We start from the raw sequence: 24,675 nt of genomic DNA, 5'->3' as shown, positions 1-24,675 counted from the left end.
AAATCATTTCAGGGACGTATCTTGCACGCTCACGTGAGAGGTAGATGTCCCTAGGCACGAATCGGAAGTAGTCAGATGAAACTCCAGCCACTGCGGCGTGGGACGTCCGAACGTGGCGCGGGAGTATCCCGCTGAGATGTTCAGAAGTCCTCCTTTTCGAGCGCTACCGGTTCGGTCATTATTCTCATCATTCGCGTCGTAAACAGTGCGAAACAAGTGCAGAATAATGTTTGAAGATGCAAAGGGACAAATGGCAGGTCCTTGGCTTTATATGCGCAATACTAGCATGCAGTAGTGAAGCCGCCAATGCCAATTCTATTGCTCTTGAGTGGCGAGTGAGATAAGAACTATTGTACAATCAGCAATACTATACATTGCCGAGACCTTATAGCATGTTCTTTCTCCAAGCCTGCATTCCCAGGGTTTCAATCTCTTTGACTTCCACCGGCCCATGAACGCTTTCATCTTCAAGCGCTTCAACCACAGCCTCGCCAACAAGGTCCGCTTTGAGGGGCTTTATCCCTCCAGCACCCATCAACCATGTGAGCCTTCCTCCAACCATGCCATTAACTATAGATGCAACACTCCCGGCAACAGCAATAGGTATTGTGAAGCTCCTCGATGAATCGTACATGAACGGTGCTCGGATGAAGATGCTCCGCATCTTTGGGAAGGTAGTGGATATTATAGATTCCGCTTCGCGCTTGGTCGAAATATAGCGGGTGGGAAGGATAGGTGTGCCAGCTGCAGCGGAAATGTAGACGAAATTCGGGACGGACTTCAGAGAGGCCTCTTTTGCAAGACTGACCGCTGGGGATACTCGTTAGCAAGATACCTGAAGAGTTTGGTTAGGAAATGGAAAGTTTATACCAGTATCCCGATTCATAACCTCATAAGTCAGCTGCCCATCTTTCTCCTGCGGCCTTAGCGGCTCCCCTTCTTTTCTCTCCAATGGATTCTGGGTTCCGGCTTTCGTGGCACTAAATGCACGCTGGAGACCACTCCACGGCGACTCTTTCCCTGACACGACCGCCTTGTAATCTGCTTCAAGAAGTATGCCCATAGAATGTACTACAGCATCTGCGTTTTCGAGATGAGATGTATATGTCGAGGGATTGAGGATGTCACCCTTCTGCCAGGAGATATTTTTGGACCAAGTTGGGGGATTGGGGGATGAGGATAGGGAGGACCAATTGGGATCACCGGAGCGACTGTGAACGAGACTTAGCATACAAAAACACCAAGCTTGGGATACACCGTACCTTATTGACGTGACCTGCCATCCGCGATGTGCGGCAGCTTTGCAGATGCGGCTCCCTAAATTCGATTAGCACATTAAAAGCTGTAGATGAACAATTACGTTGGGAAATATGCTAAGTTACCCAGAAACCCATTTCCACCACAGACTACGAGCTTCTTCTTCGCCGCCTGTGCCATTGATCAATATTGTCTTGGTGTATTGAAGACATGGCTGCTGCGATGGACGAAGCAGGAGTCTTGACATCACTCCACTAGCCTGGGAGCACCAGGGAACAGCCGCAGGGATAAATGCCAAGACCTTCCTCCGCCTTTGCCCGCTAGCTCTAACATTGCATCCACGTTTTGGTTGAAGCTGGAAATCGCAGTGAAGACTATTAGAATGTGTATATTTCGAATCATGCAGCGACCTAACCGCCATATTCCCTCCATACAGTGCTGACCTGGGGGAGCTACGGCGAACGGAGAAACTTCGGCAGAATGCTTCAGAGAAACCTCCGCACCTCCCGCTTCTCTCAACTCTGAACGTTTATTGAGCCCTCCCATCCAAACACTCTTTTAAATTTTTTCGCCCTGCAGAGTCCCTGTCGCAACTATTCAGCACCTTCTGAATCCTTTTACCTATTAAGACTAGAGCCCCACTATTATCCTCACTGAACGGACTCCCAAAGCCACTTTGAAGATGCCTGCGCCAGCGGCCAACAAGCGCGTCAAGGTAACTGGATATCTCTATTCTGCTTAGAAGCAAGCACTAAGGACGCGCAGAATAAGCGCATAAGTCGAAATATCAGTCCGTACCTCTGCCGCCATCCCTTCTAGCCTCAAACTAATCTTTTTCAGTCATCGGCTCAGAAGCCTACACCCTCCCCCCACTCGGCGATCCCTCCCGCCCAAAGGGCATCCCCGATGACCACACGAAACGATGGACAGTATACGTGCGACAGCCGCAAGGTGACCCTTCCCTCACGACTTGGTTGAACAAGGTGCAATTCAAGATCTTCAATACCTACGAGAACCCCTTACGGAGTGAGTCTCTCTCTCCTTGATCCTCTTTTCCTTTATGCCGCTAACATATCCCACATAGCTTGCGAAAACCCACCATTTGAAGTGACAGAAACGGGCTGGGGTGGCTTCAACATCGACATCCGATTACACTTCCAACCCCTCAGCGGCGAAAAGGCGCAATACCGCCAACACTTCCTGCAGCTCGAAAAATACGGCGACGAGAAGCAGCAAGCGACGCAAGAAGCCTCGGGTCTAGTCCGCGCCGAGTTCCTCGAAGTCGTGCAATTCAACGAGCCTACTGAAGCGCTATTCGAAGCCCTGACGTCGGAAGATCAATGGCACTACCTGCAAATGCCGGCGAAAGGCGGGAAGAAGGCGGCGATGATGGCGGCGCAGATGGGTGGGCGCCCGAAACGCGGGTACCCCAATGGAGAGCGGAGTGCGCAATTACCGGATAAGGGAGGCGACGATGTGCCATTCAGTCAGGAGCAAGAGCAGGCGTTAATACAGTCTATTCGGGAGAAGATTGGGGTTGTGGAAAGGGAGTTGGAGGAGGAGACTAAGAGGCGGGACCAGACCGAGAAGAGGTTGAAGGGGTTGAGGGCTGAGTTGGGACATGAGGCTGCGCAACAGGCGGCTCAGCAGGCGAGTGGGGATCGGAGTCGAAGGAGATAGAGACATGTCACGATTTCAAGTCAGGCTCTCGATATGACATGGCGTTCTGGGACAAAAAGATATCTTGCATTATTTGGCGTTGGAAGGCTACATATTGTGGGAATCGGTATCTGTGATAAGAAGATGTCACAGTAGGTCACTGAATTTTATACAGGTGCTGATCGTTTTGGATACTCTCATTCATACCGCAACTTGCACTGCATACGCTTTGCCAACGCGGAATAGGGTACGAGTAATGCAGGAATTAAGACAGAAGTCTGCATCTTGTTAAGGTTCTCTATGATCCTGACGAGAAGTCCAACTAATTAAGTCTGTTCTGCTAAAGTTTCACGGTATGCGTGAATACACTGTAGAGCATATGGGCTCTGCAAAATAGCCACCCCACGGAGGCACTCCGAATCTAAACCAACCTCTGAGATGTTGACACGGAAATCATTAATCGGAGCTGCAAGGATCTGATCCAGAATATCCGCAGAACCTAACCATCATATTGCTTTCCTTTTAATCCCAGCAAGGAGTTTAGCAGATCAAACCTACCCTATTTATTCTGCAATATGCACATGACCCTTGCATAGGCATCCCTATAAGAAATGAACTTGAAGATAGGATGGTCCATCGCAATGTACGACCCTACCTTTTAATAGCCATATGCTATTATCCCTACAGTGACTGACGCCCGCTAAAACAACTCACATGAAAATGCTTTGTTCAAGGACCCACCGACCTTCTCTCTGTCTGGATGTCTGTCATCTACACATGCATTTGCACTGACTTGCAATGCAATGCAATGCAAAAAAAAAAAAAAAAAACTTAGCCCTTCTTACTCACACGACAGTGAAGATCACGCCCCAGACTTGCGTCCGCAAACAAAGAAGAACCGAATATACATATGCAGATTCTTGTTGCGCACGTCGTTCACCACCTTTGCGATGAGGACTCTGCATTCCTGCTCGCTCCACCCGAGTATCTTGCCGATGAAACCGAGAGTGTAGGGTTCGATGCCCATGGCCATGTGTTCGCGCTGGTAACGACCAATTTCTTTCATCTTCGGGTCTTTGGGCCAGGGGCCTATCGGGACCTACGATCATCATGTCAAAGTCTGGTGAGATTAGAGAAAAAGCAAGTACGGATTGTCTGGGCTGATCCTGGCTGGTGCCTGCACCCCTGGCCCTGACCTGCAGGAGACAAAGCCCAGGCGTTGCTTTTTCTGCGGCTGCATCTGAACTACAACAGCAAGAACTCAACGTACCTTCACAACCTTCTCATGGATATCCACAAATCCTGAATTTGTCATCCGCTGCTTCAACGAATCCGCACACCTTATATCCTTCTGGAACTTCGCCGCCGCCTCATTACACAGATCCTGCCAGTGGCGCAAATTCTCCGCCTGCTGGATTGTATCGTCATCACTCACAACCCACGCCTCGGGTTCCTGGAACTCGAGCCAACCCCCCGGCTGCAAGTGTGTGTATGCCTGTGTACATAGCTTATCCCAGTCGTTGATGGAGCCAGACAAACACCGTACATGTATGAAATCAAATGCTTCGGACGGCGAGTACACCCACTCCGACTCGGCGTCGTCGATGTAGAATTTAGCGTTTGGGGGCACCCAGGAGGGTTGGATAGGGGAGAGATCGGTGCCTAGGATTTCGGAGCCGGGGTTCTCGTCTGCGAAGTCTATGGCCCATATGCCGGTGCCGGTGCCGATGTCGAGGATGCGTGTGGGGGTTTGAGGAATGGGCGCATCGTATAGTTTGCCATTTAGGATGAGCAGGAAGATATGGTGAAGGAGGTCGAGACGGTCTTGCTCGTCTTCGTCGTTGGGAAGAACATATGCGCCGCTGCGGTAGCCATGGTATCGGCGGCCGTTGGAGTATTCGTAATTGAGGATCGAGGATGCTAGTGAGGTACTTGCGGTCGAGTGGCCGTCGAAGGCCGAGTCCGCGTCTGAGTCAGATGGTGTCGCAGTGTCTAGCTCAAGCTCTTGGACTGTCTCGTCGTATATGCCCTCTTGAGGTGGAGATGTAGCAGTCGGCGCAGCCGTTGGATCTGATGCCGAAGCGGATGGCCCGCTGGGACCGGCGGCGGACATAGTGTTCGTCGTTGTGGGCCAGCCGTTTGTTGTGTGCTTTGGTGGACGCGAAGGGGATTTAAGGATCGGCTTCTGTGGAGGTTTGGTCTGGTGATTGTGGCCTTTCTATAATGCCCTACCCCTCCGCGCGGCTCTGCAAGGAAGAGGCACAGGTCGAAGGAGATGTCCAAGAGTAAGGAAGGGTAGCGCACATGGCTAGCGCAAGCCTAGCGCAAGCCTACACGTCTTCTTCATGCGAGCGGATATTGGATGGCTCCAATATTAGCGCGCTAGCGTCTGGAAAACCAGTGCAGTGTGTCTAGTATACCAATCGCGTGCAATTAGCTTCTCGGCTTGCATTCTTGAAGCACGAGCTTGGCCGAGCTCCGGCCCGCGGCTGCGCGTCAAGACTCGGTTGCACCGGATCCTGTTCCCGCATCCGTCAGGAACATTCACAGCCAAGCGAGCTCCACACTGAGGCGACTGGCGAACCAGCGGGGACTTCTCGTCCGAGGCGTCGCGTGAAGCGTCTCTAGTAAATTGCCGACCATGCGCTTGCACGCTCCTGCTCTTTACCCAGCTTTTTAAGACAACAGGTTTCAAGACAAAGCCCACTGTCCCGTCCCCCTAAAACCACCCTTTTGCTTGGACCCCAGTCCATCGACACTCTTTGCGAGCCATGGATTTGGGTCCGTTCAAGCTGCTGTTAGAGTTCTTACCAACGATCCCAGAGCTTGCTGTCATTGCAGTCGCCTCGTATGCGGCTTATGTGCTGCTGCTGACAATATATCGCCTGTTCTTGCACCCACTCGCTAAATTCCCCGGCCCCAAGCTCGCCGCGGTGACATCCTGGTATGAGGCATACTACGAGATTATTCTCCAGGGACAGTACTCTCGTAAAATCAGCGAGTTGCATGCCATCTACGGTACGTTTTGCGCTCCGATCACTCCCTCCTTTACCCTTTTTATATATTCACTCAAGAAGGAGAGCGGGTTTTGGGGATAGGAAACGCGGAAGCTTATTTATCGGCATGATAGGTCCGGTCATCAGGGTTACACCACATGAAATCCACATCCGAGACAGCAGATTTTATGATGAAGTCTACTCTAAGAATCTGCAAGTCGACAAGCATGGTTGGGACACACGATTTGGTACTGAAAACGGCGTTCTCACGACCGTGGACGCTGCGCTTCACAAACGGCGCCGCGCTGCTTTGAGCCCGATGTCAGTTCTCCAGTTCCGTTTCACTTTCTCCCCGCTTCAAGTTCCACTTCCTCATTTCGACGTTTCTTCTTTGCCGATTTCTCAGTTTGATGGTGGTCTTTTTTCTTGAACAATTTCCCCTGCTATCAGCAGGTTTTCGACTCCAAGGTTTCCAAGCCCTCTTCCAGTATACTCTCCTTGTTCATAGGACTGCTATAGGTTTTCGAGACGATCGATTATCAGCTTCATTCACATTATCCACCGACATATCAACACGCTGTCCTCCCGAATGAAGGAATTCGAATCTAGGAAAGAGCCTATGAACCTCACGCATGCATTTCCAGCGCTGACAGGAGATATCATTATGGATTACTTCTTCGGCTTCAATTATGGACAGCTCAAAGATCCGGAGTTTGATTCGTTCCATGATGCTTTTATGAAGATTGCGGGCACAGGACATTTGGCAACGCAGTTTCCGTGGATTTTGCCTGTGAGTTGAATGCAATTTTCCAAATTGTTAGCATTGGGCTGAGGACTTGTGTATGTGACCAGGTCATGAACTCAATGCCAGATTTTCTCACGGAATGGCTTCAACCCGCCGCAAAACCGCTCCTAAAATTCAAACGAGTAACTCCTCCCTATCCGCTACCCCCATCCCAAACTAACAGCCTTCTAGGACCAATGGGACCTCATCGGCAAGACCCTACGCGGAGATTCGATAAAATGCAACGACGCCCCCAAAACCATCTTCCAAGAAATCCTTTCTTCCCGCTTCCTCCCCCCCTGCGACAAAACCCAACAACGCCTCGCAGACGAAGCACAAATTGTCGTCGGCGGCGGCGTAGAAACCACCGCTTTCGCCCTCAACGTCGCAGCCTTCCACATAATCAACACACCCCACATCTACGCTCGCTTGCACTCCGACCTCGTTACCGCATTTCCGAATGGCGCAGCTCTAGAACTTGTCAAACTCGAACAGATGCCATATCTGAAAGCGATTATCATGGAAGCTGTGCGTTTGACGTATGGGCTTAGTGCGAGGAACCCGAGAACGCATAATAAACCGCTGAGATATAAGCAGTGGGTTATTCCCGCAGGGACCTCGGTGTCAATGACAATTCCAGAAGTCAGTCACGATGAGGAGATTTTTCCGGAGAGTCATAGTTTTATGCCCGAGAGGTGGTTGGGGGAACCAAAGACGAGTGATGGGGTGCCATTGGAGAGGTTCATGGTTAGTTTTGGGAGGGGGACGAGGAGTTGTTTGGGGATGAAGTATGTTGACCCCCTTTTCCCATTTCCCCCCCACCTTCCCAATTTCCCACACCACACGCTTCCTTACCGTTACAGCGCTGGCGCTGAAGATAATGACGCTGTCGATTGCTAACTTACCCCGCCTATCAGTCTAGCATGGACGGAACTCTACTTGACCCTTGGCACAATGTTCCGGCGCTACAAATTTGACATTTTCCAAGGTGACGTCACAGACGTGCAAATGGGCCACGATTTCTTCATCCCGGTCACGCGACTCGATTCCAAGGGCGTGCGGGTCTTTGTTAGTTCAACTTCAGATTAACTTCAGATTAGCTTTAACAATTCATATGAATGAGCGCGTGGGCTAGGGCTAGGGATATATGTATATACTAATATTATACCGTTCGCTCGGTTAGCCGAACGGGCATACAAGGTCCATACATTGTGTATGTGTATGACGCTGTGGGAGATAAGAGGCTGGCTGATGCAGCCCTCCGTCTTTAATCCCACTTCCCTCGCCAGATTTTCATGCAAGCTAAACAGGTATCGATATATGTCACACCAGACACGACCAGGCCTGATATTCCAGCTTCCAAGCTCCCCTAAGGTTCTATCCAGTGAATCTAGTCCCAACCGCAAATCCTCCCATCATGTAAACACCACACCCCACCGGCTCATGTACCCAAAACACTCAGCTCAAATACACACACCCATACAGCCAACCTCATCCCTCTCATCAACCCAGCCCCGGAAACACACGCATAGCGCTCCCGTTCCTGCCATTTTGGACGCTAAATCCCATGAGGAAATACAGCGACGCATCTCGCTGATCGACCCTCACGCGCTCCACTGGCTGGATGCTAATATCTTTCGGGTTCGGAGTAGGAGCGCGCTGTGCAGACTGCAGGTCTTGGAAAGAGAAGCTTGGTGGTGAGTTTTGAGATGTCATCGATGTGGATGTTGATGCCGACGTGGGGTTAGGGTTTAAGCGCCAAGTTCTTACTGCAAGGGAAGCTGTGCTGGAAGTGGAAGCATGCTCGGTTTCCTGTTGTGTGGAAATATATCTGGGTTTGTGTTGGGGTCGAGGCTGGGACTGAGGTGATCTCGTAGCGGCTGGAGTGATTTGGATGAAATACGAGGATAAGTGTTGGTCCGACTGGGGTGAATCTGTTCGTATAAGGTCGCTTGTTTGACGAGGTGGATTTATATTCGAAGTTATACTCGAGTGTGCTGCTGGGTTTCGGGTTGGAGTTGATTTTGATGTTGGCGTTGGAGTCGCCATCTTCCCTGTGGGTCGTGGGCTCCAATTTGGTAACTTCTCTATCCTGCTGCTGAGTCTGAGTCTGGTTCAAGTTGTTTGTTATGTTTTGTTTCTCCTTTGAAGGGAACTAGCGAGGTTGGATGTAATGGCCCGGATTCCTTCCCCAACGTGTGCAGAAGAAAGGGGTTGAGAAAGAAAGAAAGAATGGGGTGCATAAATACATATGCTCTCTCCCGGGTCTCCTCCACTCACTTACCAGAAAGCACGCACACGCATCACGCATGTATCACTTGCAAACCTTCTCTCTAGCACAGAGCTAATATGCGCAGATCGTACCCACATGCACATGCAGTCGGTCACCCAAAGAACCCGCGTATTATCCCAATGACTCTATATCACGCAATCCGTCCCCCTCTGTCACGCACTGCCTCACGAATTAAATAAGACAAACAGCATGTGAACCGCAGACTTGGAATCCTATACCACTTTGAATCATTCAAGCAACTCTGACACCAAAAAGGGGGGTATATCCGAACTAGCCAAGGTCCAAATCCAGCTATTCCCAACTTCAGTCTGCAAGAGAATCATGCAAAAACCCCTACAAAACCCGTAATATCCAAAAAGGGACTTAGAGAGAGATAACGGACATGGATCCAAACAATCCATCTATCTAAATTGTTTCCAACCCAACGCACGCTATGCAAGTCAGAGAACAGCCTAGAGCCTCCTTTTCCGAGATCCAAACCCAGGGCCTTTGTGAAACAATCCAAAAAGCCCTAATAAGTATAGCTGAACGCCTCGCTCGCCCAATAGTCAGATAACACCTATAGGCTTTGTCTTCCCCCGTTTCCAGGGAAAAGTTTAGTGCTATGCATGCAACAAGCGAGCCATACAAGACCAAGCTTTGTAAAATATAGACCAAGAAAGCAAATCCCACACCCATTATCCGTACAAACCCTAGCATTTCATGCCCGTAAACTAGGTTAACTACCGATCGATTTGAATGTTCGCATTATGAGCTCTCTTTCTCACCCTCGCTCCAGAAACAGTGCACTCGGACCGTGCCATCCTCACTTCCACTAATCAACCTCGAATCACTCAGTCCAACACAATTGACTGGCCCTGTGTGTCCTGTAAGCGTACGCTCATGCTTTCCAGTCCTAGGATCCCAGATCTTGATTGTCTTGTCCTCAGCTCCAGAAACAAGGCGCAGCGTGTCGGCAGCTAGACTCCACACACCCTCGACGTGTCCAAAAAAGCGATGAATGCAACGACCAGATGGGACATGCCAGAGTCGAATTGTGCCATCAAGAGAGCCTGTGAGCATGTATGACGGAGGAAGACGACGGTCTGGCTCGAGTGGGAAAAGAGGTTCCGACGGAGCCTCCGGAGTTCCGGGTGCAGCATGCGGGTGGCCATCAGAGGTGAGTGAAGCCGTGTCTGAAGTGTCGTAGTCGGCTTGTGCAGTAAAGTCGTCTTCATCAATCTCGAACTCATGGGGAAGCGGAAGGACTTGTTGGACTTGGCCAACGTGACCCTCGAAGGTCTTGATGCAGGTATGCGTGTCGAGATCCCACAGCTTCACGGTACAGTCATCCGATGCGGAGAACAGGGTTCGGGAGGGAAGATCGATTTTGACTGAATTGACCCAGTCAGTGTGGCCACGGAGCGTGAATCGTTGATACGTGCGAAAGTCGTGGACGATGACGGTGTTGTCTGAGGAACCTGATGCCAGGAGCTTGTCAGCCATGTGAAGACCAATTACACCTCGTGTGTGAGCTCGGAGTGTCTTGACACACTCGCCAGTCCTCCAGTTCCAGATCTTAATCGTGTTATCCAGACTTCCGGTGATCAGCTTAACTTCGTTGAAGTGCAAGCACCGGATACCCTGCGTGTGCCCAACCAAGGTTCGGATCTCTTTACCTGTCTCTAGGTCCCAAATCTTCACGGTGGCGTCATAGGACCCCGTCATCAGAATGTGGTGGTCGAATTGGAGACACATGACGCCGTTTGTATGGCCTTTGAGAATCTTGGTGGAGAAGCGTCCGTATTTCCAGTTGGTGCCGACTTTGAATCGATCTTTGTAGACGTCCTTCCACGGTCGCTTCTTGGGTTGGTCAAAGTAAGAGGCCTGCTGGTCACGAGGCACATCGGTACACGGGCGCTTAGAGGCTTCTGGCGAAGACGACTCATCGGGCATGCTTCGCTTAGACCCAACGAGAGTGTCTGATAGGTTTGAAGCATCAACAGAAAGCGTTGGAGCTGGAGCTAGAGCTGGAGCCGATGATTCCGGCATGGGGGTGATGTCCGGAGACCATTCATTGAGCCCTCGTCCGGAGGCTCGAAGCTGGATCCGCCTCTTCTCCGTCCGCAGTCTACGCTGGTCCAGCAGCGGCAATCCCCAGCCACATTTCGTGCACTTCCGGTCAATATGCTGCTCGCACATCTTGTGCCAAACGACATCATCGTCGGCAAGCTGTCTCCACTTCCGGCTGACCTGGGCGGCCTTGCAAAGAGACGTCGTGTCCAAGTAGCATAAGATCTGGAACCCCAACTCAGTGGGCAGGGCGGCCAGGAAGTCGATCTTGATCAGATTGCGGACCGACGAGGAAATGAACGAGAGCTGCGGGAAACAACACTGGGCAAGGATGCCCTGCAGCATGAGGTTGCGGTGCTTGGACGGGGCGGCAGAGAAGAGGGACCAGACATTGGCGATGCTCTGCTGGTCTTCCTGAGACTCATTGGAGAGCTCCTGGAACATGTGAGTGGGAATTGGAATCGAGATATAAACATGGATGCACAGACCTGCTGCAACTGCTCCATTGACGGCTCGTCTGCCTGTCTCCTGCACAGGAGGTCAGGCCTGTGGCGGTAGCAGTACTTGGTGTTGGCGTTGGCGGACGCGTGATGTGGGCGGGGACCTCCACCGAGGGGGTTGTACTGGTGGGGGATATGGTGGGCGAGGTACGGCGTGATCATTTTGCCCATGTTCTTGGAGGCACTCTTGTTTAGGATACTGTCATCTTTTTGATCCGCTTTCCTCTCGCCGTCGTCGTTTTGCAGATGTCTGCTGCGACTTATGAGGCCCTCATGGTCGTGGCCGCGCAGCAGGGCGGTGTGAGGGTTGCGTGCTGAAGTAGCCGCCATGTGGCTGGCAGAGGGAGGAAGCTGGGTGCGCCAGGACAGACGTCGCTGTTTAGGATTGTGCGAGACGTCAGAGCGATTGCGCTCTGTTGCGACACCTTGAATGGTACGGGTCGAATTTGACGCCATCTTATGCTCAGATGGGCACACGCTGGGGGATAGTGGGCGTTCGGCAGTGTGCGGGCGCAAGGATTCCTATGAAGGACCCTGTGAAGGTCCCCGTGAAGGTCCCTGTGGAGGTCCCAGCAGATTCGGTAGCATGGGAGCTGTGTGCGCTGAGTGGTGAACGTGGTGAGGCACTGCTGTCGAGCTTTGGCTGCCGGATTGCGTGCTGTGTTTATATCCAGCCGGGAAGTCGCACCGCAGTCGCCGGGAAGGCACAGTGGACCCAGGGGTTTCAGCCGGCAGGTGCGATGGGCGGTCGCTGCAGAGAAGAGAGAAAGGAAAGAGAGGGATATGGGTCGCGGAATTGCTTTTGCGCGACGTCGAGTGGTGAGTTCAGCAGCCGTGAATGGGTGGGGGTTGTCGTGAGGCTCCGAGGCTGACAACGACTGGCAGACGTCGATGGGGGGGGGGAATTCAATGGGGATTCGATGGCGACTAACGGGTCCGTTCTCATTCCTGCATCGAGCACGCCATCCACCGCAAAGATGAGCACCAGCACTGCTCCTTGCCTCGCTGTCGGCGCCGGGCACATGCACCCGCAATTCATACAAATCGCGCCATCTTCTCGGCCTCAATAGACCTCGCGGCCTTCGGAAATGCTTGTTCGAATATCTGATCGCATGTCCCAGCATCTTCCGCCTGCGGGCCCTGATTGGTGGTACTGCAGCCTTGCCCCCGATGAACTCTAGCCCCTCACCGCCTTCCCTTCTGGGCAAGCGCCCTATCCCAATCTCAAGCTTCAAGGAGCCTCGTTGAGCTTCCATTCGCAGCCATGACTGTGCTCTTCAACGGCTCTGACACCTACCAGACGCCTTCACTCGCCTGTTCGCGGTCACCATGAGCCCGCGCAGTCGCTCTTGCTGCAAGACTGCACCGCTCCTCAGCCTACGTCCACTACGCTTCGAAGCCTGATCTCTCGTGCTTGCCTGCTTCCCTGCCTGCCTTCCTCTCTCTCTCCCTCTCGCCCTCCCCCCTCCCTTCCTGCCTGCCTGCCTGCCTGCCTGCCTGCCTTCCTGCCCGCCCGCCTGCCCGCAATGGCGTCTCCCGACTCACCAGCGTCTTTGGAAAGCAGCAGCAGCAGTAACAGCAGCAGCTCGCGCTCCTTCAACCCAAACCGCCCGCAAACCCTGGAGGATCTTGTGAATCACTTTGTCGCATCAAAGCGCTCGCTAAACACCCAGACGGTGCTCTGGCGAGCCAATGACATCGTCACCTCTGCGCGCGAACTGCTGGAGGAGAACGCCATTCTCGCAGCCAAGAACGCGTCCATTAGGAATATTGTTGACGAACAGGTAGACGCCCTAGAAGGTGTCCGCCGTGGCATAGACGCTGTCGAGGCCGAGGTGCAAGCCGAGTTCAAGGTGACTAGCCAGTGAGACGACTGAAGGTAACTGCTGATGAACTGAGCAAAGCAACTGCTGCACGAGCTCGATGCTTCGTTTGCTGGCCTCCAGTCCACCCTCGCCGTCCTTCGAGACACTCCTATAGAGTCCGTTCTCCAGCCCCCTGGCACCCCGCAAAAGCACTTGTACGACTTTATTGACAGTGCAACCGTTACTAACCTCAAAGACTCTCTCCGCGCCTGCATAGACCGCTACAATGAAGCCCGGTCAAAGCTAAGTGAGAGTAATGATGCCTTCGACATGTCTCTTGATAATCTCCACTCGTCGATTGAGAATGTTCCCAACAGCCCCGCCACAACCTCGAATCCAAGCCCAATACCAGTTGTATATCATGACCTCGAGGGCCATGCTAAAGAGGCTGCCCAGGCATTCCAGTCTCTAGTTCGACACTATGACCTCTGTGTCACTGCTTTGAGACATACTGAGGGTGGATCCGCTGCCGCTACCCAAGCAACCGGAGATGCCCCGGTCTCTTCCGCTGATGAATTTTCTGCGCCTCCGGAGCCCATGACTGAGGAGGAGCGGCAAGAGATGCTCGCTGTGCTCCAAAAGGATGCCCGCGAGGTGGACGATGTCGTGTCTGAGATCCGCGAGCGAGGATCCGAGATGACATACTTACTATCTCAGGCCGAGGACCATATCACTCATCTCCGAAATGAGGATACTGCGCTCAACAGCATTTTGCGTCTCTTGTCCCATCTTGCCACCCAAGTCAAAGGGCACATTGCAACATCCCGGTCATTCCATGCTTCTTGGCTCGAGGATACGCGGCCAGCTTTGCTCAGCGGCGTCGAAGAGTGGGAAAACCAGCGAGAATTCTATGAGCGATTCGACCTCGCCTACGCTGAGCTGCTTGTCGAGATATCGTCCCGAAGGAGGCGGCACGAGAAGGCGAAGCGGAAGGCCGAAGAGGCGCAACGGGAGCTGGAGAGACTGTACGCGGAGGACGAAAAAGCTAGAGAACACTTCACGCTGGCCCAGGGGGATTTCCTGCCCCTGGACATCTGGCCTGGCTTAAGAGATCCACCGAGGAAATACGAAGTCCGCATTCTCGGAATAGAACGAGCTGAAGAAGGCGTAGACGCGCCCGATGAAGAAGAAGCGGAGCATGGGGTACAAAGTATACCTCAGCTCGGAAGGAATGTGGTAGAACGAGCTTTGACAAGAGTGAAGAGGAGGATGTGAGAGCAGTTTCCTATCATTCGCATATATTCCGTCAAACGCTTACGCTTATATGACTATCGGCGTCATTGATCTAGAGGAGGGTTATCATATACTTTGGGAATTTTGTAAGGCGCTATTAATACCCACCCAAGGACATATTGGGTAGGACCCTTAAGGTCATGTAGTGTAGCTCTTTGCATAGCCGTTTGTAATCGTGAAGTGACATTACTCCTGTAGGCATCACTTCAAATATACCTCATCCTCATCCCCTTCCCCTGAGCACTTAGTAATAGTTTTGGGGGTGACTACTTCCAACTCCTCTTTCACCGCCCACGTGCTACCCCGCTTTCTGCCGAATCTAACTCTCCATAACGATGCACACGAGCCAAATTTATTTCGTCTTTCTCCCACCTACTTGCTCTCAGCAGTCGAAGCCCTAGAGCTCAACACCACAACACCTCCAATATCCCACCATACTTCTACATATAGCGGTTCAGGGTGTCAGCAAAGATGGCTGAATCTCTACCCTCCAAACTCGCCCAGGACCCCCTCTCACAGCCCAACCCCACAGAAGAACTTGACTCGGACCTCTCCGACATCTTCAACTCCTCCGACTCCGACTCCGATCCTTTCGCCCCTGACCTCATCTCTGCCTCTAACCATGCTGACTATACCAAATCCTACAACCGCCAACGCAAACTCCTTGACCCGTCCATCCCCTCCTCGCAAAAACCTAAACACAACTCGCAGCAGAAGCCGGCTGCGAACACCAGCGCGTCGATCGATGATCAAATCGCATCTCTCGCTAAACACGCTTCTAAAATCCGACTCGACGATGGGGGCGGCGGGAAAGAGAGAGGCAAGGATAAAAGCGATCGCGCGACTAGCGAGCAAGTTCTTGATCCTCGGACACGGATGATTTTACTGCAGTTGATTAATCGAAATGTTGTGTCGGAGATCCATGGTGTGATTTCTACTGGGAAGGAGGCGAATGTGTACCACGCTATTTCTGAGACTACGCTCTCTGATCCTGACGAAGCGGATGGAGACAGGGGAGTATCGGTCCAACACCGCGCAATCAAGGTCTACAAAACGTCAATACTTGTATTCAAAGACCGCGACAAATACATGGCCGGCGAATTCCGCTTCCGCGCCGGCTACAACAAGTCCTCAAACCGGGCCATGGTGAAAATCTGGGCGGAAAAGGAAATGCGAAATCTCAAACGCATTTTCAGCGCTGGGATCCCGTGTCCAGAACCCCTATACCTCCGGCTGCATGTTCTAGTCATGGGTTTCCTAGGGGACCGCAAAGGCTGGCCAGCACCGCGACTTAGAGATGTACAGTTCACGGGGCTGGGGCCGATGGAGGAAGAGGAGAGGTGGAAGGAGTTGTATGGGGAGTTGGTGGTGTGTATGAGGATGATGTGGAAGGTTTGTAAGCTCGTGCATGCGGATTTGAGTGAGTATAATGTGTTATATCACAACTCGAAGTTATACATCATTGATGTCTCGCAATCGGTTGAACACGACCACCCCCGGAGTCTCGAGTTTCTGCGCATGGACGTCAAAAACGTATCTGATTTCTTCCGGTCGAGGAATGTGGACGTCTTGTCGGAGAGGAGAGTGTTTGAGTTTGTCACTGATGCAGAGGGCGGGATGGAGATGAAGGAGATGAAGGAAACCATTTCGCGGATTTTTGACAAGAGGGCACGATTAACTGAGGAGGAGAAGACTAAAGAGGAACAAGATGATGAGGTTTTCCGCAACCAGTACATCCCGCAAACCCTCGCTCAGGTCTACGATATTGAGCGCGACGCTGAGCTCGTTAATTCTGGTCATTCAGATGCTCTGGTCTACCAAAATCTCCTCGCTAAAAATCCTAACGACTCCTCTTTGAAACCAGACGAGCCCAACTCTGAGGATGATGAAAACGACAGTGAGTCGGAAGATGAGGGAGATGAGGATCAGGATCAAAGTATATTTGAAAAAGGTACGCCCCGTGGGAAGAAGAATATGGATAAGGAGAATAAGAAGGCGCATAAGCTGGCGGTTAAGGAGGAGAAGAGGGAGAAGAGGAAGAACAAGATGCCGAAGAATATTAAGAAGAAGTTGGTTAGTCAGAGTTCGAGGAAGAAGTGAGGGGTGAGATTGTTTGTTCGGGGAAGTGGAAGGTAGAAGGTGGTGAGCTGGAGAGAGAGGATCGAGCTGCGGGGTAAACCAAGTATGGGGGGATGGGATTAATGCGTCATGCTTGCTTGCATTTGTTAGGAGTTTCGTAGAAAAGGAAAAGGAAAACCAATGGGAAAGGAAAAAGGAATGTGAATGTGGGTTACGCGTACATATTGAATGCATGATAGATCATTGACATGGTAGATAAATCACTTGATATCCAATTGAAGAGTATTGCAAAATGCAAGTAAAATATCTGGCTCTTTACTTCTGCTCCGAGACACAATATAACCTCTATACAACCCCGGATTTGCCCACTAACCCCACCCCAGCCTGCATCCAAGTCCTCAGGCCCTTTGCACTACAAACATTGAAAACCTACAACATTGCATATAAGCATTACATAGCAGGCCCCAGCCTCTGGTGATGGCAAATTATGGCGGCGCGCTTATCTCGCCCCACACTGTACAACTGTCTTTCGGAGACGGATACAAAGTCCCAACGAGCCTTTTAGTCTAGCTAGTTGCTTGCCTCTTTCCTCTTTGCGTGCGAGTCGATGCATTAAAGCCGACAGCCCGGCCTCTGTCTAGGTCCTCCATTCTCCTCTGGACAAAAGGGATCATCGGATGTCCGAGTGGTGGCCCACCCCATTGGACTAGGTAGCTCTAGGGGATATATCCACCAGCGGGAGCCTGGCGGTCCCGAAATGGACACAATATTTTTTCTGGATCCTCGCTCATCATGCGAGGATGCTTAACCAAAGCTAAAACTAGGACGCACAAGTCACTCCCACCCGCCTGCCCGCCCTAGGACTCTAGATGCATGTGCACGGATGATCATGGTAGCTCTCTAGATGTTCGACGTGCTCCTGGTAGTCGGGATCGTGATGTGCTTCTAGGATAAGATGTTCTAGAGCTCTTCTACGTATCGGAGTACGGTACAACGGGGAACTAGTACCAGACCCAAAACAAGGGATATCATAGGTCACACCCGATAGCCATAACACCCTGGATGTTAGTACATGGTCGATCATGGGAGATCTCTCGACATTCCTGGTAGCCGGAATAGTTTCGTGCAGAAAGCACGTTCTAGAAAAATTATCGGACAGAGGGAGGACAGTACAACGATGTAGGGTACCTGCATCTGCATCTGCATCTGCACTCTCGGTGATACCTTACGATAAAGCAAAGCAAGGGACGTATGTCGTATCACATGAGAGGAGACGGGTATCACGGGACTGATGTTTCTTACGGGCGGCAAACGAAGGGCCTGTGAAATTTCAATTGTGCTCTCCGTGAACTTGGTGATTGGAAATATTTGGGGACTCTGGGAATGGGTATATTGGGGTCTATTATTGGCTCGAGGATTCCCCTACATGAGGAAAGAGATTCAAGGGGGTTCTGGTGAGATTAGAATTGCTTGTGGCAAAAATCAAGTCTCGGCAGACATTTTCGAGACTCCTTCTAGCGCCGAGTCACATCCATCATCCAGGGTGAGAGTTACCGTAGGGTAGAGCCGGACAGTCGCGTGAGTAAGTAGCAGGGATTCCATACTTGAGGCCGACTTCAAGACGGGTCTGTCTCATAGCATCTGACATCACGTCTCATCAAGCCGTATCGTACTGTGATTGTATGCAGGGTCCATTGATTCGTTCGGGAAACGTTCTAGAAAATCTAGAGGTGCTGGAGACTGGAGTTGAGACAGGAACAGGATGTAAAAAATGGTCATGCCACTAACTGACGGTAGTTCCAGGGTTGTGGAAATGAGGGTTTCAGCGGTGTGAGGGGGTAGGATTCTGAAAGTTGGAATGAATGGCAAGGTGCTGTTTATGGAGCACATCTTTGGGAATATATTAAGCAGTGGATTCTCACTGTCATCGTATGCCAATGCAATTCTTCTGCACAAAGGTGTATAGACGGAATGTTAGATGAAGGCAACATACGGAGCACTTGACGCGACCTCGATACGAGGTTGACTCCGCTTCAGCCCTAGGAGCAATATCTGGTGGCACGATTTGCGAGCGCCTCTAAGCATGTCGGTGCTTGGTGGCTGGAAAACAGTGCAACGTATTGATGAAACGGCTCGGTCTCGGCGATCGGTAAATTGGCCTTCTCTGCGACTTGCAGCTGCAAGAACGAGATGCTGAACAAATGATATTGGTCAGGATGGCATGGGTTGAAGAGCCTTCTGGTGCAGGATTTTCGGGGTGGAATGAGATGAGGAGGTTGAAGGATGACAGAGAGGGGCAACGCACTCTGGACAGATTGCGCTAAACTGTCTTCAGACTGGTCGTGAACCCTCGCGCCGTTCCTGCTCTTGTACTTCGACCAAGGTTCTCATCTCGACTCCATCCGCTTCCTTTCTTCTCTTTCAAGACATGTCATATGGCCGCGTTAGGCTCACGACGTTTATAAAGCTTTGTGGAGAAGTCTTGGATAAAGACAATCTCCTCTTCTGGATTGTATCAGTACACGAAGCAATTCGAGGCCAACGCGGGGTCCGCGAATGGCATCGAATAATCGTGGCGCCACCAGATGGATGCTTCCCTCACCTGAGCAGCATCGCATCCTTCAAGCTTTTCAACGCTTACCGTAGTTGCCCCTACGGGTATGGTCTGCTTCTTGCGAGCCAACGAGGTGACCTGGGCGCCGGAAGAGGCGTCCACAAGCTCGGTGACGCTACTCACCACCGTGCGCGAGGTAATATACTGTACCGTTGCATGCTGTGTGACTATCAAAGCTGTTGGTAGCACGGATGTGTAACCATCGCCATTGGCCCCGAGCAGTGTGTGGAATGAATGCCGCATGGGGCAAGCAAGCAATGGTCTCATTCTATTTGTCCCGTTACCGCGGGTTCGAGATGGTTAACTTTTTTTGTTCGTGCATTTCACACCATTCACAGCCGTCACGATGCTGCTCACGAGGTCGAAATTTGGCCGCGAGCGGCCATTCCCCGGTGTCTGCAGTCAGTGTTTGCAGCTCTGGGCAACCACGATATAAACACCCTGTACCGGGCCCGTACTTGCCTTCTCACATTCTTCCCAACTCTGCATACCAAACAAACCTCCTTAATATCTATATCGATCCTTCATCATGGGCCGCTGGGCACCATCCTCTAATCGCGCGCAGGGCGACGTCAGTCGCGTCGAAGCTCCGGTTACCCTTCGTGGCTACTTGCTGTGCGTGTTCGCTGCCTTTGGCGGCATTCTCTTCGGTTATGACTCTGGCTATATCTCTGGCGTCCTTGCAATGAGCTATTTCAAGCAGGAATTTGGACGTTAGTGACCATGTATCTCACCTCATGTTATCTCAGTGCTAACACAAACACGCAGACGCCAATTCTACCGATGACAACGCCTATAATGGCTATATGTATGCGACCTGGCAGAAGTCACTGATTACATCAATTCTCTCTTGCGGGACTTTCTTTGGCGCTCTCTTCGCTGGCTCGCTTGCAGATTGGATTGGCCGTCGTACGACAATTATCGCAGGATGTTTCGTCTTTTCTGCTGGCGTAATTCTTCAGGTTGCGTCCACCACAGTTGCCCTTCTCGTCCCTGGCCGTCTGATCGCCGGGATTGGTGTTGGATTCGTTTCCGCCATCATTATCCTCTACATGTCTGAAGTTGCGCCTAAGGCTGTTCGTGGTGCCATCGTCTCTGGCTACCAATTCTTCATCACGATCGGTCTTTTGCTTGCCTCGGTTGTCGACCAAGGGACGCACTCTCGCATGGATACCTCGTCCTACCGAATCCCAATGGCAATTCAATGGGTCTGGGCTTTGGTTCTTGGCACTGGTCTCTTCCTCCTACCAGAGTCTCCTCGGTACCATGTCAAGAACGACCACCTCGAAAAGGCTGCTGAAGCTCTTAGTATCCTCCGTGGCCAGCCCGTGGACTCAACATACATCAAAGATGAGCTTGCGGAATTGGTGGCCAACTACCAATACGAGATGAATAATATGCAGTCTAGTTGGATCGACTGCTTCCGCGGTGGATGGAAGCCTTCTGGGAATTTCCGACGTGTTATGCTCGGGATCGCTATGCAGATGATGCAGCAGTGGACTGGTGTCAACTTCATCTGTACGTATGAACTATCATGTCAGTCCGCCATTTTTCTAACTAGTACATAGTTTACTACGGTACGACCTTCTTCCAGCAAGTCGGACTTAAAAATGCCTTTGTAATTTCCATGATTACCACCGCCGTCAACGTCGCCTCAACACCCATCTCGTTCTGGACTGTGGAGAAGCTCGGCCGTCGTGCGCTCCTCATCTACGGCGCCATCGGTATGTTGGTCTGCGAATTCATCATCGCAATCGTTGGCACCGCCGACGCTGGATCACAGGCCGCGAACTACTGCCTCATCATCTTCACCTGCTTCTACATTTTCTTCTTCGCCTCGACTTGGGGGCCGGCCGCATGGGTCGTTATCGGCGAGATCTTCCCTCTTCCCATTCGTGCGAAGGGCGTTGCTCTCTCCACCGCCTCAAACTGGCTCTGGAACTTTGTTATCGGTGAAATCACCCCGTACATGGTCGACTCGGACGAGGGCAACCTCAAGTCCAAGGTGTTCTTCGTCTGGGGTGCTACGTGCACTCTGTGCGTCTTCTTCGCTTATTTCTTTGTCCCCGAGACCAAAGGCCTGTCCCTCGAGCAAGTCGATCGTATGCTTGAAGAAACAACTCCGCGAACTAGCGCAAGCTGGGTTCCACACGACACCTTTGCAGACGAAAGTACTCGCCACGCTATCGGCGTGATGGCTAATAAGGCCGCTCTCACTACTAGAGCCGAGCATCATGAGGAGAAGGTCTAAATGCATTCTCGATAGATCTCAGCTTGCCGTAATGCGTTTTCTCCTCTCGGTTTAGTTAGGGGTCCATGGAATAGCTTCTAGCTATACTTGTATTTAAACTCGTTCCCGCATGGCTAGGTAAATGGGCGGATTACATGGGTGGCAGCACGGCGCTAGTGGACGACGTCTGTTTCTTTCTCTTTCAATTATTTCGCAAGTTTACTCAACACCAAGTAGTGAATAGCAATAATACCTCTAAATAATTGTTATCCTTCCTAATAGTGATAAATGATGCAATCGATTTAATATTATATATTGTTGAGCCTAACAAGGGTAGAGTTTATCTGCCAAACCTCTTACTAGAATTAAGTAGATCGTCTAATATGATCCAACTTTCTGTCTTAAATTAACCCGGCTATGTACTTAAAACACACAAACAGTATTTAGAAGACATGAGGAAGTTACGACAAGATTTGCGCACTTGCTTCGAACTTCGAACCGAAGCCATCCGAATGTCAGCCACACAGCCACCGCCATATTGCTCACTTCAAACTAAGCCCCTGGCACACGTCACCACTTCCGGCTGTACCACCACTGTCTCAGTCAATCAGAAGCACGATCTCGTCCTAGAGATCTGTGGATGCAGAACCGAAGGTCGGGATCTTGTGCATCAGAGCAGAGCTTCCTAGAGATCTCAGCTCGGGTTGCGAGGGCTACGCGCGTTTGAGGGATGTATGGAGCGAGGCGGAGTCATAAAGCTATGCCTGAGGAGCGCTTTGGAGAAGTATTTGTATTTGAGCGAGGGGACGCGAGTCAGCATAACATAGAACTTAGTCTCCACATCCTTTCGCTATATTTGTCATTGTTTCTTGAGGAAGTGTATAAGGAGAGCGAGGGTTGAACATCATGTGTCGCAGACGCCACCAGCAACAACATCTCGACTACGGATATACCACTCAATCTACAAACCAACATCCTCGAAACTGCCACCGCTCTAGTAAACGAAACTACGAATCCATCCAACACTTCTCAGACAACTATTACAGGCCCCTACCACCCCTCCCAATCTCCATCTCCACCTCCAACCCCCACCAATCCCACCAACCTCGCCATCCCCGCCGCTGTCGCCGAAAAGGTCCCTGTGCATCAATGGCTGCCCTCATTATCGCCGGTATCGGCATCGGCGCGACCAAGATCCAAGAAAAGCGCGAGAAGAAGAAAGCTAAGAAAGCTGCGTTGGTGTGGGAAGAAGAGCAGAGTTTTGAGGAGGCGAGACGAGGGGTGTTGAAGGATGCGAGGACAGTGAAGGAGGGGGAGAGGAGGAAGTGTGAAGAGGCTGGGTTGGATGCACGGGGACAGAGGGAGGGAAGTGAGCCCCCGCCGCCGAGTTATGAGGATGCTGTTCAGGGTGTTAGGAATTTGGGGGCTGGCAGGAGTGGCTAGGCGCGTTAATGGAAAGAAGGGTGGGTTTTGGATTTTAACACTTGGTGTTTATGTTTGGGAACTTGGTATTCACGACGTTCGCTTTTAGTGATGATGTTGCGTTGAGACGCTGGAATGATTTATGATTCATAACTGTAATTGCCGGTTAACAAAGCTTCTGCGCCACCATTATCGCTTTTCATGGAACATGACAGGGTATTTTGCTGTAGAAACCAGAGTCTTGCTAACACCCTCATTCCAGCAAGAGGCTTGACAGAAAGACTCTATTCTGATTATGTTTCACGATATGCGACAAGGTGCTGACTTTATCAGCAGCCTAAACGATATATCCCCTCAAGAGTAAACTCTGATAGAATTAAGTCATAGGAAAAATCGTATATAACATGTCTTCATTGCACCGCAAGTCTCAAATTACCACCCACCCATATGCACCAATTCTTAGCAGATATTTGCCTCCATTCTATTCAGTGCTAGAAGAGCAATTTTAATGAGTCGTATCACGTTTCCGCATCCCCGGAATGCGGAATCCTCGGGCTTAACCCCCCAGCATACAATTCCACCGGCGAGCGCACTGAATCCTTGCCCCAGGGGCAGGAGCCAGCCAGTTCTGCTGGTTGAACCCGAACCTCCACCTCACAAGCCAGGCGATCCTTCACTTTCTGCTCCATCATGGAATTGTAGCTCGGGAAAGGGCACCGTTGTGTGCTCGTCTCTGTGTGGCGCTTCCATGAAGGCCTGGATTCCAGATGGTGCCATCGACCGTGCTCGTAGGACGGAGAACTTGAGCCTCGTGATTGGTGCCAGAAGTACACGATTAAGGCAAGGGCGAAAAAGAGCGGGATTCCGAGACCGACGCTTAGTCCGATAGAAACTCGTAACACTGGTGAGGTAGGAGTTGTGGAGAGTGTCTGTTGGGCTATTGAAGGTTCCGGCGTAAGGCTTGAGGACGATTGTGAGAATTGAGGAATTAGGACGGATGCGCTTGTCTGCAATGTCGTCTGCACGGCCTGCGAACCTAGAGTCTGGGATCTGGGGAAGGAATGTGTAGTTGTGGGTTGGGATGCACCTATTTCAATGACACTGAACCCTGAGCTCAAACACTCTCTGCCAGTGTTGTCCTCTGTGTGATCCAACGCGTCAACGATGCAGAAATGGAATGGGATATTGGGTTTCGAGGTATTGGCTTCGACTTTCCAGATATATTCAGACTTATTCGTGTTTTCTAGCGACCTTAGTTAACGATGCACAGCAAACTAGATTTGGGAATTAGAGCGTATTGGATTGCACTTGCCGTTTATGAGCATGGAGTTTCGATTCACCTCATTTCCTTGAACTACGAGTAGATTGACATGCGAGAGGTTCGTTTCCCATCTAACTTTAACTCGCTGTCCAAGATGGTAGGTTATAGAGGTGGCAGGAGTAAGGAATGTGCATGAAGATGTTGATGCAACAATGCGGAAGTGGAAGAAGCACAAGGGAAGAGCAAACGATGAAACCACCTTCATTGAATTTTTTAGCTGAGGAGCCCACCCAGCGTTGAAAGCATTATTGAAAAGGCCAAAAATGTTGGAAAGCTGTTCCACAACAGTGATCTTGTATTATGACAAAACAATCCAAAAATTCAATTCTGTGCGGCGGCGACAGTGTCGTGATCGTCCATCACTTACCCA

The 24,675-nt window shown here is 51.2% G+C and overlaps 11 protein-coding genes across 11 annotated transcripts; 6 read left to right on the top strand and 5 right to left on the bottom strand.

Moving 5' to 3' along the window:
- Positions 1-264: 264 nt before the first annotated feature.
- BDR25DRAFT_271958 (NAD dependent epimerase/dehydratase family protein) lies at positions 265-1,465 on the bottom strand. The gene is made up of 4 exons (XM_033687283.1): positions 1,383-1,465; positions 1,263-1,317; positions 871-1,211; positions 265-810 (listed from the first exon to the last, which is right to left on the bottom strand). The coding sequence occupies exons 1-4, from the start codon at positions 1,435-1,437 to the stop codon at positions 386-388; spliced, it is 876 nt and encodes a 291-aa protein (XP_033541102.1). The 5' UTR covers positions 1,438-1,465; the 3' UTR covers positions 265-385.
- A 171-nt stretch (positions 1,466-1,636) lies between these two features.
- Positions 1,637-3,177, top strand: BDR25DRAFT_271954 (yeats-domain-containing protein). Its single transcript, XM_033687282.1, has 4 exons — positions 1,637-1,972; positions 2,023-2,047; positions 2,098-2,283; positions 2,342-3,177. The coding sequence occupies exons 1-4, from the start codon at positions 1,940-1,942 to the stop codon at positions 2,935-2,937; spliced, it is 840 nt and encodes a 279-aa protein (XP_033541101.1). The 5' UTR covers positions 1,637-1,939; the 3' UTR covers positions 2,938-3,177.
- A 601-nt stretch (positions 3,178-3,778) lies between these two features.
- On the bottom strand, positions 3,779-5,029 carry BDR25DRAFT_242804 (S-adenosyl-L-methionine-dependent methyltransferase; the record flags this gene model as incomplete). The annotated part of the gene is made up of 2 exons (XM_033685793.1): positions 3,779-4,015; positions 4,187-5,029. 2 exons carry the CDS (start codon positions 5,027-5,029, stop codon positions 3,779-3,781), a joined length of 1,080 nt encoding a protein of 359 aa, XP_033541100.1.
- A 572-nt stretch (positions 5,030-5,601) lies between these two features.
- BDR25DRAFT_396781 (cytochrome P450) lies at positions 5,602-7,896 on the top strand. The gene is made up of 6 exons (XM_033698461.1): positions 5,602-5,934; positions 6,047-6,233; positions 6,432-6,702; positions 6,765-6,839; positions 6,889-7,484; positions 7,614-7,896. Exons 1-6 carry the CDS (start codon positions 5,688-5,690, stop codon positions 7,783-7,785), a joined length of 1,548 nt encoding a protein of 515 aa, XP_033541099.1. The 5' UTR covers positions 5,602-5,687; the 3' UTR covers positions 7,786-7,896.
- Positions 7,897-9,255: 1,359 nt separating this feature from the next.
- BDR25DRAFT_296882 (sulfur metabolite repression control protein-like protein SconB) lies at positions 9,256-12,400 on the bottom strand. Its single transcript, XM_033688965.1, has 2 exons — positions 11,530-12,400; positions 9,256-11,476 (listed from the first exon to the last, which is right to left on the bottom strand). The coding sequence occupies exons 1-2, from the start codon at positions 11,995-11,997 to the stop codon at positions 9,737-9,739; spliced, it is 2,208 nt and encodes a 735-aa protein (XP_033541098.1). The 5' UTR covers positions 11,998-12,400; the 3' UTR covers positions 9,256-9,736.
- Positions 12,401-12,816: 416 nt separating this feature from the next.
- BDR25DRAFT_271944 (uncharacterized protein) lies at positions 12,817-14,848 on the top strand. The gene is made up of 2 exons (XM_033687281.1): positions 12,817-13,394; positions 13,446-14,848. Exons 1-2 carry the CDS (start codon positions 13,068-13,070, stop codon positions 14,619-14,621), a joined length of 1,503 nt encoding a protein of 500 aa, XP_033541097.1. The 5' UTR covers positions 12,817-13,067; the 3' UTR covers positions 14,622-14,848.
- A 166-nt stretch (positions 14,849-15,014) lies between these two features.
- Positions 15,015-16,966, top strand: BDR25DRAFT_307270 (Serine/threonine-protein kinase Rio1). Its single transcript, XM_033690809.1, has one exon. It carries the CDS (start codon positions 15,111-15,113, stop codon positions 16,737-16,739), a length of 1,629 nt encoding a protein of 542 aa, XP_033541096.1. The 5' UTR covers positions 15,015-15,110; the 3' UTR covers positions 16,740-16,966.
- BDR25DRAFT_361757 (uncharacterized protein) lies at positions 16,930-19,821 on the bottom strand (the record flags this gene model as incomplete). The annotated part of the gene is made up of 17 exons (XM_033696475.1): positions 16,930-17,130; positions 17,173-17,216; positions 17,342-17,493; positions 17,550-17,575; positions 17,632-17,857; positions 17,887-18,095; positions 18,145-18,232; positions 18,273-18,332; positions 18,370-18,666; positions 18,719-18,795; positions 18,836-19,054; positions 19,098-19,131; positions 19,213-19,315; positions 19,360-19,447; positions 19,478-19,600; positions 19,660-19,728; positions 19,759-19,821. 17 exons carry the CDS (start codon positions 19,819-19,821, stop codon positions 16,930-16,932), a joined length of 2,079 nt encoding a protein of 692 aa, XP_033541095.1.
- On the top strand, positions 19,521-21,823 carry BDR25DRAFT_337503 (general substrate transporter). The gene is made up of 3 exons (XM_033693194.1): positions 19,521-20,045; positions 20,101-20,850; positions 20,901-21,823. The coding sequence occupies exons 1-3, from the start codon at positions 19,862-19,864 to the stop codon at positions 21,581-21,583; spliced, it is 1,617 nt and encodes a 538-aa protein (XP_033541094.1). The 5' UTR covers positions 19,521-19,861; the 3' UTR covers positions 21,584-21,823.
- Positions 21,824-22,181: 358 nt separating this feature from the next.
- BDR25DRAFT_307268 (uncharacterized protein) lies at positions 22,182-23,365 on the top strand. Its single transcript, XM_033690808.1, has one exon. It carries the CDS (start codon positions 22,469-22,471, stop codon positions 23,003-23,005), a length of 537 nt encoding a protein of 178 aa, XP_033541093.1. The 5' UTR covers positions 22,182-22,468; the 3' UTR covers positions 23,006-23,365.
- BDR25DRAFT_97673 (uncharacterized protein) lies at positions 23,254-24,589 on the bottom strand. Its single transcript, XM_033699326.1, has 2 exons — positions 24,297-24,589; positions 23,254-24,227 (listed from the first exon to the last, which is right to left on the bottom strand). The coding sequence occupies exons 1-2, from the start codon at positions 24,508-24,510 to the stop codon at positions 23,503-23,505; spliced, it is 939 nt and encodes a 312-aa protein (XP_033541092.1). The 5' UTR covers positions 24,511-24,589; the 3' UTR covers positions 23,254-23,502.
- Between the last annotated feature and the right edge of the window lie 86 nt (positions 24,590-24,675).

Source organism: Lindgomyces ingoldianus (assembly GCF_010093535.1).
Source record: "Lindgomyces ingoldianus strain ATCC 200398 unplaced genomic scaffold BDR25scaffold_47, whole genome shotgun sequence".
Classification (NCBI taxonomy): Eukaryota; Fungi; Ascomycota; class Dothideomycetes; order Pleosporales; family Lindgomycetaceae; genus Lindgomyces; species Lindgomyces ingoldianus.
The sequence above is the reverse complement of the archived record's forward strand: the minus strand, read 5'-3'. Positions and strand labels throughout refer to the sequence as shown.